At 39.0% G+C, this 15,865-nt stretch overlaps 1 protein-coding gene across 1 annotated transcript in view; it reads left to right on the top strand.

The window, feature by feature from the left end:
* Positions 1 to 604: 604 nt before the first annotated feature.
* LOC143847144 (tRNA synthetase class I (I, L, M and V) family protein) overlaps positions 605 to 15,865 on the top strand; it is a 74,882-nt gene continuing 59,621 nt past the window's right edge. Inside the window, exons 1-7 of the mRNA XM_077355851.1 lie at positions 605 to 1,252; positions 2,046 to 2,111; positions 2,220 to 2,363; positions 6,965 to 7,191; positions 7,562 to 7,727; positions 12,433 to 12,546; positions 12,908 to 13,005. Of these exons, the coding sequence (XP_077211966.1) occupies positions 719 to 1,252; positions 2,046 to 2,111; positions 2,220 to 2,363; positions 6,965 to 7,191; positions 7,562 to 7,727; positions 12,433 to 12,546; positions 12,908 to 13,005 (1,349 nt within the window). The 5' untranslated portion in view covers positions 605 to 718. The remainder of the gene's footprint in view (positions 1,253 to 2,045; positions 2,112 to 2,219; positions 2,364 to 6,964; positions 7,192 to 7,561; positions 7,728 to 12,432; positions 12,547 to 12,907; positions 13,006 to 15,865) is intronic.

Genomic DNA, 15,865 nt, shown 5'->3' with positions numbered 1-15,865 from the left:
TTTGTTGGGCCACAACTTGAATTGGCTGTACCCCATAAATCATCTCCGCAGGAGGATCCTAATCCTCCCATCTATATAGGATCTGGACACTATAGAAATATCTACATATCAGAGGGTTAGGATGATCCAATGGAGGTGATTTAGCCGTACAACCTATTTAAGCTGTTACCTACAAAACGAACGGTTTGGATCATATTATGAAGTGAGTCCACAGTACTTTTTGAAAAATGCTGGGATTCGTGCACGCAAACACCATATGGAATCTTCCCTAGCACAAGCCACACCTCATCAATTGTTTGCTCCCGTGATGAATCTGACATGCGCCCCCCTTTTAACGTGAATTGTGGCGGACTTTAAAGAATTTTGACGTCAAAATGGTCAAATCACGTTAAGAGGGGCGTATTATCCTACAGGAGAGCGAAAAAATCATCGCCGTTAGTTTGTTTTCGCAAAACCCTAAAATGAAGCTTGATCGGATCGGGGACCTAGAATTTGGTCGGACAAATGGATCCGAAAGCAGGGAAGCAAGTGGGGCCCACCGGGTGACTGTCAGGGACGAGCCTAACAGCCAGAATCCTCTTTTAAAAACACTCCCCTTTCCAATCCAGCCAAAATTCCTTCATAGCTTACTCTCCACGAAAAACCCAAGCCCCAACCCTAAAACCCCATCTCAGTTCCCTCCAAACCCTATCCCATTCTCAAACCCTAATTTTCCACCATGGACGAGGTCTGTGAAGGAAAGGATTTCTCCTTCTCAAACGAAGAAGAGAAAATCCTCAAATACTGGGAACAAATCAAAGCCTTTGAAAACCAGCTCAAAAAAACCCTAGGCAAACCCGAATACATATTCTACGATGGCCCTCCTTTTGCCACTGGATTACCTCACTACGGCCATATCCTTGCCGGAACAATCAAAGACGTGGTCACCAGATATCAAACAATGACGGGCCATCACGTAACGAGGAGATTTGGGTGGGATTGTCATGGGCTTCCTGTAGAACAAGAGATTGATAAGAAATTAGGGATTAAGAGAAAAGAGGATGTTTTGGAGATGGGGATTGATAAGTATAATGAGGAATGTAGGAGTGTTGTTACTAGGTATGTGGGAGAGTGGGAAAAAATCGTGGAGAGGGTGGGGCGATGGATTGATTTTAAGAATGGGTATAAGACTATGGATCTTGAGTATATGGAGACTGTTTGGTGGGTTTTCGGGAAGCTTTATGAGAAGGGTTTGGTTTATCAAGGGTTTAAGGTATATTGTTTGGGTTGGTTTTCTTATAGTTTAAGTGTAGAATTCTGCTTACTAATATCATGTTGTGCTAACAGATTCCTTGATTTTAAATTTTAATGCTTTTTGCGCATTTCAACCTCTCGTCATTTTGCCCATTTTTTTTATGGGACACATTTTTTGTTTATCAATTGCTCGATACAACATTATAAAGTGTGAATTATACTTTCTTATAAAAGATCTGAACTGACTTAGCGTTTGCTACATCATCTGGGTTGTTTTTTCTCATAGTCAAAAGGTTGCTTGGATACATTGATTTTGTAATCCAGGATATTGCAAAATCCTAGGTTTTACAAGCTAAAACCTGAATTTTATAAGCTAAAACCTAAATTTTATAAGTTAAAACCTAGATTTTATAAGCTGAAACCTAGATTTTACAATCCTGAAAATGGACATTCCAGGTTTTAGCTTATAAATTCCAGGTTTTAGCTTGTAAAATTCAGGATTTTACAATCCTAGATTACAAAAATCCTTGTATCCATACGGCCAAAAAGGGTACAATTCTGGTGACTAATATCATATTGTGCCTACAAACTCCCTGCTTTTAATGCATCTTGCGCATCTCAACCGCTCATCACATTGCCCAGTTTTTCAGAGACATACATTTTTTTTTATCAATTGCCTGATACAGCACTATAAGCTGTGAATTCTACTCTTTCACTGGCAAGTACTGTTTGAGTTTATCTTTATGATCTGGTTCTTCATATATGGGTATTTACTGGTTTTGAAGAACGTGAATTTTGATTTTCTTTTGCAGGTTATGCCATACAGCACCGGCCTTAAAACCCCACTTGCAAATTTTGAGGCTGGGTTGAACTATAAGGTAATGATGAAGATTTTCTTGATGTTCACTGCAACCCTCTATTAGAGCTCCCAATATTTTGTACCGAAGTATTTCCCCCTTTATCTCTAACCTTTTCAAATCTCATAGGATGTATCTGACCCTGCAATCATGGCGTCCTTTCCAATAGTTGGCGATCCACATAATGCAGCTCTAGTGGCCTGGACAACCACACCATGGACTCTTCCTAGTAACCTTGCTCTCTGTGTCAATGCAAATTTAGTCTATGTGAAGGTCAGTTAAGTTCAGTTGAGTCATTGCTATGGTTAATGTGATTTGGCAAAAAGGCGAGTAGCATATTTATCCTTCTGAATTTTGATTTTTGTTTGACTGATTGATTTAAATAAACTTTGAAATTGATCACCAGTAGGACCCTTTTCATTCTAAAAGTAAACAGAGGAGAGCTGACTTGAACCAAAGCTTGATGGCTAGACCCATAAACATCGGAGAAATATAAGAAATGTCACATTTGCCAAGTTGGAAACTGAATTGTTGTGGGCTTTGAACACATCGAATGCGTAGGAAGATGTAAAAAATTCCACAGATTTTACAAGATTTCCACTAGAATTTCAAACTGAAAGCGAAACTTTTAACTTTCCGTGGCGACTAAAACCGAAACTGAAATTTAAAACGTTGATTACTCCCATACGAGGCTTCAATGCATCATCTCTTCTGATAATATATGTTGCCTCTCTCCCTTCCTTTTTTTAGACATGGGAATCTCAGCCATGTTCATCATGACTGGGATCTGGTAGCTGAGAGAATTGAATTTCGTCTTGAATCTTGGCAATGCAAGTACCTTTCTCTCACTAGGAGGATCGCCTTAAGGTCTCTTTCGAACATTCTAACCCATTACCTATCCTTGTATAGAATCCCTCCTGTGGCGGATAGAATCAATTTGATATTTCAAAACTTCTTATGGAATGATGATTCTACTTTCAGGAGAGTTCACCTTCTTAATTGGGAGCTGATGTGCCGTCCAAAGGTTGCCAGTGGTCTTGGTATTAAGAACATCAAAACCCAAATTTATGCACTTACGGAAAAATTGTGGTGGAGATTCTTCAACAACAATGATGAATTATGGGCTGTAGTTCTCAACGCCGAGTACCAAAAACCCAGTATGTGTCTCAGGCCTGTGGAGTGGGTGACTGATGAATCCCCCTTATGGAGAAATTGGAAGATGGTATTCCAATATCATTTTGTATTGGAAAATAGTAAGAATACTTTATTCTGGCTGAATAACTGGTGTGGAGAACCCATGTCCAAATCCTTCCCATATATCTATGCTCTTACTATTACCCCTAGGGCCTTGGTTGTTGACTATATTGAAGGGGAAGATTTGCAATGGATTGTTACCCCACCTCTGCGGGAAGTGAACTTCCTTAGAGTCTCCAACGAGTTGTTGTGGTTACCCGCAATGATTGGGAGTCATTATTTTTCAATTGCATACTATGCATATGAGTTGGTTTAGAATCCTGAGTAAAATCTTTCATATTCTGTTAAGTCCTTCCGCTCCTCGTCTAGCGTTAGCTCTCCTAGTCTGAGATTTCCTTATGCTGGGAATTCTCTTGCTTCCCCTAGAGCTGAAACCTTTCTGTGGTGTATCCTTCATGGTAAAGTTCTCACTAGGGATCAACTTGTTAGGAGGGATATCTGTCAAGAGTGTGATTGCGTGTTTTGTGGCTTTTCCATGGAATCCTCCGCTCATCTATTCACCCAATGCTCGATAGCACATTACATTTGAAGCTATTTATTTGGTATGTTCAGAGTGTGTCCGGATCTTTCTCACTGTTCATCGGTCAATTCCCCCTAGAAGTGGTGGCGGCGTAAAGGGCCTAGCAGTAGGAAACTTGATTGTTTATGAAAAATTTCTATATTCATTAGCAATGTGGATAATGTGGAATGATAGAAAGGTTGTATATTTAACAACAAATCTAATTTGATTGGTAAGGTGTTAGATTGGATTATGTCTGTGGTTTCTGTGCATGCTTCTAATGTGAAATGGTTCGCTTATGTAGCTGTTCGAGACATTATTGACGATTGGATTTGGATTAGTGCTTAATACCCCCTCTCCTTCCCTACCTCCAGCCTCAAGGTTTGCGCTCTCCTACCTTCACCCTCAAGGTTTGCGCTCCCCCACCTGCAAGATGAAGTATTTCGAACTTTGATCGTAGTAGTAAGCTTCTTAACCGGAGTGACACTGCAACCAGATCAACGGTGTTGGTGAGTTTTCTCCGACCATAATTCTGAGGTTATTCCCTCCTTTGCATGTCTGTGCGGTAGTTGTGATGTGGCGAAGGCTGAAGTTTGTGGTGTATAGAATGGTGTCAGACTGAGTCATCCATTGATTGTGCAAGATTGGGAGGCGCTTGCAACCGGGTTACTCAACTCAACTCAACTCAACTAAGCCTTTGTCCCAAACTAGTTGGGTTCGTCGACATGGATCATTTTCTTTCATTCTCTCCATCCGAGGTCATGTTCTCTGTTATGTTCCTAGCCATCAAGTCTTTCCTCATTGTTCCTATGCAAGTTGTTTTCGGTCTACCCCTACCTCTTTTTACTCCATCAACTTGGCACGAGTCCCTTCTTCTCACTGGAACATCCAAAGGCCTATTCCCAATCCATCTTAAGCGGTGCTCTCTCATCTTCTCCTCAATTCGTGCCACCCCCACCTTTTTACGGATGTCTTCATTTTTAATTCTATCTAACCTCATTCGCATCTCCGCTACACTCATCTGATGCACATGCTGCTTTTTGGTGGCCTAACATTCTGAGCTGTAGTTGTACAACATGGTTGGCCTCACAACCATGTCTTCATTTTTAATTCTATCTAACCTCATTTGCATCTCCGCTACACTCATCTGATGCACATGCTGCTTTTTGGTGGCCCAACATTCTGAGCTGTAGTTGTACAGCATGGTTGGCCTCACAACCATCTTATAAAACTTTCCCTTCAACTTGGTAGGTATTTTACGGTTGCACAGAACTCCTGAAGCATGCTTCCACTTCAACCAACCTGCAACTGGGTTTCTAAAACTCAATTTTGATGGATCTAGCATGGGTAACCCTGGCCCTGCTGGTATTGGAGGTGTTCTTAGAGGTTCTAGTGGTGAGGTTCTTTTGGTCCTTTTACGGTCCTATTGGGGTTGTAGATGCTAGCGAGGCAAAGGTAAGAGCTGTTTATCAGGGCATTATTGTTTGAACAAGGAGTGGCTGGATAAGGTGATTGTGGAGGGAGATTAAAAAAATGTCATTCGATGGTTATGTGGATCGGTAGTGCCTCCATGGAGATTTGCTCAGTTCTTTGATGAGATTCAAGACTGGGTGGAAGGTTCGTCTATCATCTTTAAACATATTAGAAGATCTGCTAATGGTGTGGCGGATAGTCTAGCAAGAGAGGGGGTGGCGAGGGGTCGGAGTTGGAAATGTTTGATTTCCTTCCTCCTCGATCCTTGTTTCTTCTTGTCTTGTTTCCTCTTTTTTTCTATATGATAATTCTCTCTCTACTTGTAGTTTTCTTCTTGTACCTTTGGGTTGACCATCTTGGTTTTCATTTTTCTTTGAATGAAATTGCAACCATTAAAAAAGAAAGAGAATGGTGTCAGACTGATATCTCAAGCTGGAGCTTCAAAACTATGGATTGAATGCGATTCCCTCAATACAATTTGTTGGCTTCGAAAGGAGTCCGTTCCTTCTTGGAGATTCAAAGTTTCAAACACTTTGAGATTTCATGTTGTTTTGAGGGAGTTGGAGTGTTCTTATTCATAAAGAAGGCAACAGTTCAGTTGTTTGCATGGCAAATTTCAGTGTATTATGTTAGGATTGTTGAACTGGCACGAGATGCGTCTTGTCCCGTTAAGATGCCTGTCTTGTACCATTATTGTTTCTTTTTGGCTTGATGCAGAAGCATCCATCATGCTGAAGGAGCAGAGGGAGAGAAGACAAAAGGGACTATGACGAGAAAACAACAAAGAGAAGTTTGGATCCTACAAGTCTACAACTTGTGATTCCAGATATATTTTTTTTATTTTTTTTATTTCTGTTCTAGTAACAGGTGTTTTTGGGGAACCTTAGGAGTCTTTGGTGGCCCTTTTGTTATTGTAACTCCCCACAAACATAATGGGGGCAAAGTTCTATTTTTTATTTATTTTAATTATCTGTGGGGTGTGGGGTTTGAATTTCAGGAGTGTGATAGTCGTTTTTATGTCATCTTATGTAGGTTTTATAACTCCACAACATCACAAAGACACACGGATACCAGAGGGTAGAAAGCGGGGTTGTTATGTTTTGAAAGCTTATTTCTAAATTAGGTTAGGGTTTTAGGGGGGATTTAGATGAACGGTTGGGGCCAAGTTCAGAGGTTGAGTGTTATGTCCTGTTTTATGTACTACGTTGCTGGAATTTGGTTTAGTTTTTTATATTGGCAGAAGAATTTTCCGATTTCTCTCGTGTCTGATGCTCAAGTTTTATGTGGTGTGATGCTACATACTCAAGTGGTGGACAGACTGCCATAGTGTTGAACTTTGGGCCGTAGTCTGTGGCCAGAACCTGGAAGGGTTAGGTTCCTGGCTGTGGCTTTCATTGAATTATATATCATAAAGTTGAAACTTGAAAGTTTTTTTGTGTGTCCTGGTCATTCTCAGAATAATGGAACCCGAAGGACTGTATATCTTTCACTGTTGTACATCACCTTGGTACTTGAGTTTAATGAATTTTATTATGTAAACTCTCAAACGGATTATTTCACATTGGTCATGTATAATGCGACCTCACATCTTTGCATGCTTTGATTTGTTGTCATGTATATTACTTATGCTCACTGGAAATGCAAACAGGTTCGGGACAAGTTGACTGGGTCAACGTACGTTGTTGCAGAATCTCGAATGTCCCAGCTACCAAGTAAGAAATTAAAATCAGACACACCAAATGGGTCTGTCCAAGATCCGAAGCTGTCAAATTCTAAGAGCAAGGGCCATCCAAATGAAAAAGTTAAGAATGCAAAAGATACAGGCTCTTATGAGTTGTTGGAAAAAGTCACTGGTGCTTCCCTTGTGGGAATGAAGTAAGCACTCTGTTCCCTTCATATGAATGTAATGAATTCTTTATCAGCTGTATCATTGTAAGTTAATTCATGGATTGCCTTCAGATTTCTAGTAATCATATTGGCACATGAAGCTATTTAGAAGTTCTTTTACTGGTAAAATTCTTTTGCAGACATGACTGCTTCATTTATTTTCAAACAATTAACGTGTTATTGTGTATAGTGCATTGACGAGTTTGTTATCTCGACCTTATCTGAGTTTGTCACGATTATATAGTGGTTTAACATCTGGTGTTATTTTTGCTTCAAGCTCCTGGATTTTTTTTTTATCATTTTATTGTCATCCCTAGGTTGTATACTTTTGACTAACAAGGTAAAATTTTGGCTACAGGTATGTTCCATTGTTTGATTATTTCTTGGAGTTTTCAGAAGTTGCATTCAGGGTTGTTTCAGACAACTATGTTAGTGATGATAGTGGGACTGGGGTTGTTCATTGTGCTCCAGCATTTGGTGAAGATGATTATCGCGTTTGCATTGACTCAAATATAATCCACAAGGTTCTGCTCCATGCCTCATAATGGTCTTTCTGCTTTTCATCCTGTTAGGCTCTTACTCAAGGGGAAACATTTGTATGGCTGATGAGTTATTTGAGATAAGAAAAAAATGTAAATTTTCTTTCACCAATTCTTTTAGCCTGTTTGGATACCTCATATTTTGTATTTGGATTTGGAATTGAGTTTTGAATACAAAATGAATAGATCTGTCAGCTCATATTGAGGGAGACATAGAGAGAAGGGGGTACTTCCTACTGGAGGGGAGAGGTTGAGGAGCAAATAGGGTGAAGGAAACTGCCATATCTGCGGATTTGCAATTACTTATTTCCACAACATATTTGGAAATCTGATTTTTTTCACTGTCAGTGGGTGATTTGGAAATCCTAGGATTTGATCCGGATCCAAATCACAACGCAAAATGGACTGCAAATGTGAGAAATCCAAATCAAAATCTTCTTGACATCCAAACGGGCCCTTAAGGAAATGATATTTTTGTCGCCTATGTTAGGTTAGATTTTGGGATTTGCCTACTTGGGTTTCATGGAATTAGGGCTTCCAAATTGCGGAATTACTTTACCGGTCATTTGAATTAGGGAATGACTCTCTTTTGCGATTTGGAAAATCCGGAACTCCTATGAAAACTTTTAGATCCAAAGTTCTTTCTGCTTTTCATCCGGTTGCCCTCTTACTCGAGGGGAACCATTTGTATGGCTGATGAATTATTTGAGATATGAAAAAATGTAAATTTTCTTCTTTTAAGGAAATTATATTTCCAACCTCTTGTTATAGTACCTTTTTGTCTCTATTGAAAATTTCTTTTTCTTTGGTACTTACAATTCGCAATGAGATGCACCGGTTAATGAATATATTCTTAATAAAGGGAGTGAAAGAGACCAAAGCATGGAGGCGGTAATACATTCATTTCTTTTATCATTTATTTAGGTGTTGGAGATAAGATGGCACCTTGAGTAGTTATAACTATACTCACATTCTCAATTGAATATGCAATTGGACGTCTCAGTCATTCATGTTTTTATGGTCGTGCTTAAGCATATATTATTATTTAGCTGTTGCATTGCATTCCAAACCAAGGTTTATTATCTGTGCTATGTGATCAAGTTGTTGACTAACATGTTTCACAATCCATCTCATATATTTAAAGAAGCTCATGTTCTTTTCAGCTTATCTTCTCATCTTCAAGAGTGCATATGTAATATAGCGTATAGGTCCTCCAGTGTACGGTGTCTACTTGGACTGAACAAAATCCTTTCATTTCACTATATTCCCTCCAATTGAACCTAGGATTCGTGGACACATACATAAGTGTCGCATGTCGACATGGACACGAAGTGTCGGACACGGCAAATCCCCAAATTTAGAAATGGGGTCACAGGTGAAATAGAAAGTATATATAATCATAATTTGTGGACCCAGATTCATTTGTCTAGTTTCGACACGGATACGGGTTGTTTGGCATGGCACCATCTAAAAATCTAGAAATGGCAACATGTACGTACATAAAACTATAGATTACTATCATAATTTGTAACAATATAAATATGGGATTCATTTAACAAACTAATAAATCTTAGCTTTAATCAACTATAATCTAAAGCAAACATGAGATAATCAAATAAGAATGCATTCATCAATTTAATCTAGTTTTCTTCCGTCTCCAATATACAGGTATAAAGGGAGACCAATATGATACATTGAATATAGTATTAGAATAAGAGTGTTTAGGGTTTTAGGTTTAGGAGAGGGGATATAACAACACATATTAGTTAAAGAAAAGCTAAAAGAAGAGTTAATAATAAAAAAGCTAAAAAAAATATTCTATAATAAAATATAATGTCATACTTGACATGGTACAAAAATGTGTCCACATGCCCACATTATGCCTAACACATCTAGTGGTACATTTAAAAGTGTTCAAAGGAGTATTGACACATGTGGACACGCATGTTATGTCGGACACGGCACAACATGCGTGCTAGCAATAAATTCAAAGTGTCGGCTAAATCATAGAGTTGAACTGATTTTGCATGTTCAGCTACTTTATATGTTTATACTTACATTTTTTGAGAGAGATAACAAAAGAACATTGTTTCACGAACTTCATTTCTTCTTTCATTTGATAGTTATTGTCATCTGTTCATTTGTCTAATATTTTGCTTAATTTATGCCTCTATCACACATAATACTCTTATTACATACATGGCAAGTGGCAAGGGTTTTTTGTGTGTTCTATTCTTGTTTAGTAAACTTTTAATGCAACTCCTTGATGCTGTAAACCAAAGTAAAGAAGAAGTGCTAGAATTAGTAAGTTGTAAAATTAAAAAGCACATGACTTTTTATTTATCTTTGAAAATTCCAGGACATATAGACTGCAGAAATTTCCCTCCAATGCCCCTAATTACACTACTGTAAAGAGGACAAACCTATATGAATTTTTTGTTCACAGTATAGACTGTTTTTGTTTGGCATGGAGATGCCAGAGTTGTAAATTTTCTTTCTTTTGTTTTTTCCCCTACGTATTGTTGGCATGCAGCGAGCTTTTTGTATTCTTTTCCTTCTTTAATACAATCTATATTCAGTCAAAAAAAGGTAAAGAAAGAAGACTAAACTGCTAGAAATTAAAAATGTAAACTGGGAAGTTCCCAATCTATTGACAAATCAAAATGTAAACTGGTCCATAGTAAGTTCCAAAATTGCGACTTTCTAAAACCCACCAGTCATTCATCGAGAAATATATAAAAAGTATAACTTTTCTCTCAACTCAACTCAACTCAACTAAGCCTTTGTCCCAAACTAGTTGGGGCGGCTAATGAATCCTTTAGAAAATTTTCATGAAGAAATTGAAAGGATCTACCAGTCTCAAATTGACTAAGTCTACTCCTGACACTAGTTGGGTTCGTCTACATGGATCATTTTCTTCCATTCTATCCTATCCAAGGTCATGTTCTCTGTCATGTTCCTAGCCCTCAATTCTTTCCTTACTGTTTCTACCCAAGTTGTTTTCGGTCTGCCCCTACCTCTTTTTACTCCATCAACTTGGCACGAGTCACTTCTTCTCACTGGAGCATCCAAAGGCCTATGTTGGATATGCCCAAACCGTCTTAAGCGGTACTCTCTCATCTTCTCCTCAATTGGTGCCACCTTTTTACGGATGTCTTCATTTTTAATTCTATCTAACCTTGTGTGGCTGAACATTCATCTAAGCATTCGCATCTCCGCTACACTCATCGTATGCACATGCTGCTTATTGGTGGCCCAACATTCTGAGCTGTACAGCATGGCTGGTCTCACAGCTGTCTTATAAAACTTTTCTTTCAACTTGGTCGGTATTTTACGATCGCACTAAACTCCTAAAGCATGATTCCACTTCAACCAACTTGCTCTTATTCTGTGGTTAACATCCTCTTCAATCTCTCCTTCCTTATGTAGGATTGAACCAAGATAGCGAAAGATATTCCTATTAGGTACCTCCTGTCCAGTCATATTTACTACATCGTTGCCCCGCCTCCTTATATTACTAAAGTTGCACTCCATATACTCTGTCTTAGTACTGCTCAGTCTAAAACCTTTGGATTCCAAAGTAGTTCTCCATAATTATAACTTAGCATTAACTCCTGCTTTGGTTTCGTCAATTAATACTATGCCATCTACAAATAACATACACCATGGCACCTCGTCCTGGATACCCTCCGTAAGTTCATCCATAACTAGAGTAAAAAGATAAGGGCTTAGATGACTTTTCTCTGATAAATCAAAGTATAAAGTGGTCCATCGTACGTTCCAAAATTGCGACTTTCTAAAACCCACCAAATATTCATCGAAAAATATATAATAAGTGAGGACAACCTTTCGTTTTGAGCCATTATGCAAAGGATAAGGTATAGCACACTTAAATCACAATGGCATCAGCAATCATGGTCAGCTACTCACCAAAAAATCTATTAAAAGTTGATACAACATTTCTTTTAAGCCCTTGTCTGCCAAACTATGATTTGTAGAAACCTGAAATCAGCATCTCGGGTTTAATCAGGATAAAAGACTAATGAGGCTGATGCCCGAGAAAGGATGCCAGACACCAAGGATTGAAATTTCGGTTTCGATGGAAATTTCGGTGAAAATCTTATAATTTTGGCCAAATTATTTAAATTTCGGTCCCAACCGAAATCCGAAATTTCTACCGAAATTTTGGTATTTTGGCCGAAATTTAAAACCATGCCAGACACCCATGGAGATACGCAGACACTATCAAGGAGATCTTGGACACCCTGGAGGGTAATACGTAGAGCTCACTCACATTTGGCAGTTTGCCAATTTGAGGCAGACGCTCTTGCCCGCTTAGGGGTAAACAAGGAGTCGATCCAATAGATTTGTTGTATTAATTTCTCATTATATGATTGGTTATATATTTATTTATGTTTTTTCATCATTTTTTTTCATTCACTAATTGAAGAATGTGTTCCCTCTGATTTTAGACCCCAATGCTTGATTTTCAATTCTTGCACTTGCTTAAAAAGATAATTTGAGTTGAAGTATTCAGCAATTGATATTCGACTTTCAATTCGTACACTTGCTTAAAAAGGATCATTTTTTCCGTACATTTGCTTAAAAAGACGTTGGAATGTTGGATGAATATAAATATAACACATGTCCCTGCTTTGACTTTGTTTTTTCGCTCCCCATTGTTGTGTAGGGTGAAGACCTAATAGTAGCAGTTGATGATGATGGTTGCTTTACTGGGAAAGTATCGGACTTTAAGGGTTGCTATGTCAAAGATGCTGATAAGGACATAATAAATGCTGTGAAGGCAAGCATGCAACCCAACAAGTGCTTAGATTTTTTGATCTGGTTCTATTATACCTTAATTGTTCTCTAATGTTTTAATATTCATTTAAAAATTTCCCCTTTTTACGAGGAAACCCTTTTAAATGGGTTAAGAAGGAATACAAGAAACCATGTGTTCTAAATGAAAAAGTAGAGAAACAAAATAAAGTGGAAGTCAAATCTAAACCTGGGAGGGTGGGCCATCATGTTGCAATGCTTATGGTTTTATCAGGGTATTTAGATTTTAAAATATTGCTGTTATGTTAGACAAAACATCTCAAGCATTTGTCATGCTTGATCATCTTTTACTCTTTTATAGTGAAAATATATATATTTCTCAACAGGCAAAAGGAAGACTTCTTCACACAGGAAGCATTGTGCATTCTTATCCATTTTGTTGGAGGTCTGAGACTCCTCTTATTTATAGAGCTGTTCCAAGCTGGTATGTGGATTTCACTTTGTGGTTTTCCTTCTGCTTCTTTATTTTGGTTAGATGTGACTTGTTGATAGTATCTTTTTGGTGGAATTAGAACACCGCAATTGTTTTGTTTGTCTTGTCCTTTTCTTTAGCCTTTAGCTTTTTACTTGCGTTTGTATTGCTCAATGCGTACATCCGAATGTGTTCTGTTAGATACTTTTGTACTGTTTACTAGTATTATGAATTAATAGAGACCACTTTTTTGTTAAATGCTATGGAGATGATTTGTTCTCCTCAGATTCCAACTTACTATTCAAGATAGAGTTGAGAGAGCTGAGTTGAATCAGAGAAATTCTAGTAGACACCAGTGCGATTCATTAAACTATTTGAAGTAATGGAGCAAGAGTTTCTGCAAATTTTCACAAAGACCCTCCAATAGTCTTTCCGACACAACTCAAAAGGAACATCAAATCTTTCTGAACTCTCAAAACCTTACTTTAAATACTAGCCTAGATATTTCCTTTTTCTTACATTTCAATTATGATTGAGACACATTTCCTAAAGTTCTAGTGACTTTCCTTAGTGTAGGACTTGCTAATTCTGTCCAAACCGCCTATATTTTTTTAAAGCATGGATGGGCTTCTATTTTGTAAAGCTCTGGAGTTATCAGATGTGTGGATCGCATCAGACAGCCTGGTGTATATTTTGCTTCTATAAGGTAATGGAAATCCCCGCGGTCTATTCCTAATTATTGGCAGTCTTGTTTTGGAGTTCAATCTAGTTTTTTTATTAGCAGTATTGTTTTGGCGGTCAGTCATATTTTCTCTCTTGATACATCAGCCAACATAGCTTGCACGGACAAATTTACTAAAATTTTCGGCAGTTGGGATGAGCTCTGTAAAGAAAGTAGTTGTAAGGTGTGATGCATTGGGTATTTCCAGTTTTAGAGGTCACCTATGATGATTGATGTTCAGTTTCTTATTTTCCCCCTTTTAGGTTTTGATGGAAGGTTTTATGTCCTCCGTATGTTTTTTTCTCTTGATAAATAAAATTTTAGGATGCAGCCCAGGTGCTATATAATTTTTGGGTTAAAAAAATTTCTACAGTTTTTAGCAACTCAGGATTCCTCCAAAATCCATCAACTTCCTTTAATATAAACAAAATCACCATAATTCTTATAAAATAGAAGCACCCAATTAAACAAGAACGGCTGCAGTTCCAGCCCCAGTTGGACGCGTCTTGGCCTACTACAGACACCAGGTTGCATGTTGGCGTTGTGGCAAGGTCTAGTCCTCGAGAGACCAGAATATTCCTCGACAAAGGCGTAAGAGCTCGAAGCAATCTACAACAGGTCCTCTGCTTCTGCCAGATCAATATCCCTGCGAGTGGTATCTTTGATTCAGGTCCAGATCAGTCTTTGGATCTTCACGGGTGGGTGGATAACAGGGTAGTCTTGATTCAATCCATCCCAGGTGTGGGTCGAGGTATTTGGGGGCGAATGGCTTCTTGTTGGACTGGAACAATGGCTATGTTGGAGTCTTGGTTGTACCGAACAAGTGGCTGGAGGGTGGGCTTTACCTTTATCCATTTGACTCCTTCAAGTTGGTCATTGCGCACTTGGGGAAGCGAATCCGCTGCCCTGGCTCATGGGTGGAAAGAGAACGTCGGTTCCCCCTTCAAAGAACTTGTTCCTTGGTAAGATAAGATGCAATTCTCTCTCATGCTTACTGCTGGGAGATCATAGGATCACCGGCACACGCGTGGTGTGAGCTGTATTTCTGGGCGTTTAGAGGTAAATTGTGTCGGATAGAAGGAGTTGACCTTTGCTACTTCTTGAGCCAAAACTACCGGTCTGGGAAAGTAATGATAGTCATACTTTGCGATGCCAGAGGTGATAATTATTTCCGAAGAATGGAGACAACATGTTGTAGTCATACTTTGCGATGCCAGAGGTGATAATTGTTTCCGAAGAATGGAGACAACATGCTGTACTGACGAGATTTGGATGACTGGACTGGTTCCTCCTTCTCTGGCGGCACCCTTCTTGTCAGAAGTTGTTCTTGAACCTCTGGGGGAGTCAGGTGCCAAAATGCTAGTTGGAGGTGCCGGTTGTCTGAACTCTGAACCAAGGGTTCACGGGCCTACTCAAAGATGAAGAGCATGATGAAGATGAATCGACTCACCTTGGCACTGGCCGATTTAAAATTTTGAATCGGCCCGGCTAACATGGAGTCATGGACTGTGGATTTCAATTTACATGATGTGTGACTTGTGGACAAAGTTAGTTGCCAGAATGGGAAGCAAGTGCGAGAAGCGATGCGGGAAGCGAAAAGCTCTAAAGAATGTAAAGATAAATGTGTGGGAAGCGTAATTGAAAGCATAGGTTTAATATTCTCCAGCGTCATCGTGGATTCCCCAGAGTCGACTCCCTTTTACCTTGGGCCGCGTTACGCATTTTGCCCTACAGAGTCAATAAAAACTACTTTGATTCTCTCGAGTTATGACCGTGTCAACCGACTACTCAGCCACGTCAACCGAGTACTCGACCTCGTCATGCCGAGTCGACAAGGATTTTCTTCTGCCGCGTTCCGCGCCGCATCCGCGTTTCTAAACACTGATTGAAAGCCAACATTAATCATTTATGCTCTGTTTGGTTGCCGGGTTTTTTTTGTTCCTTGGAGTTATGTGGGAGAAAAAAATACCCTGGGAGATAGGTGGGAAAAAAAAGTCCTAGAAGTATTCTGGTAAAATAAAAATCCCGTGTTTGGTTGACCGGATTATGGTGGGAAAAAAAAACCTTTGTTTGGTTGCTTGAACTGTTGGGTAGAAAAAAAATTCTTCTCAAGCTTATTTTTGGTTCCTGAGTTTATTTTTGTTCTTGGGG

This window comes from Tasmannia lanceolata, unplaced genomic scaffold, assembly GCF_043159265.1.
Source record: "Tasmannia lanceolata isolate RefF3 unplaced genomic scaffold, GAP_Taslan_0.1 ptg000015l, whole genome shotgun sequence".
NCBI lineage: Eukaryota > Viridiplantae > Streptophyta > Magnoliopsida > Canellales > Winteraceae > Tasmannia > Tasmannia lanceolata.
The sequence above is the reverse complement of the archived record's forward strand: the minus strand, read 5'-3'. Positions and strand labels throughout refer to the sequence as shown.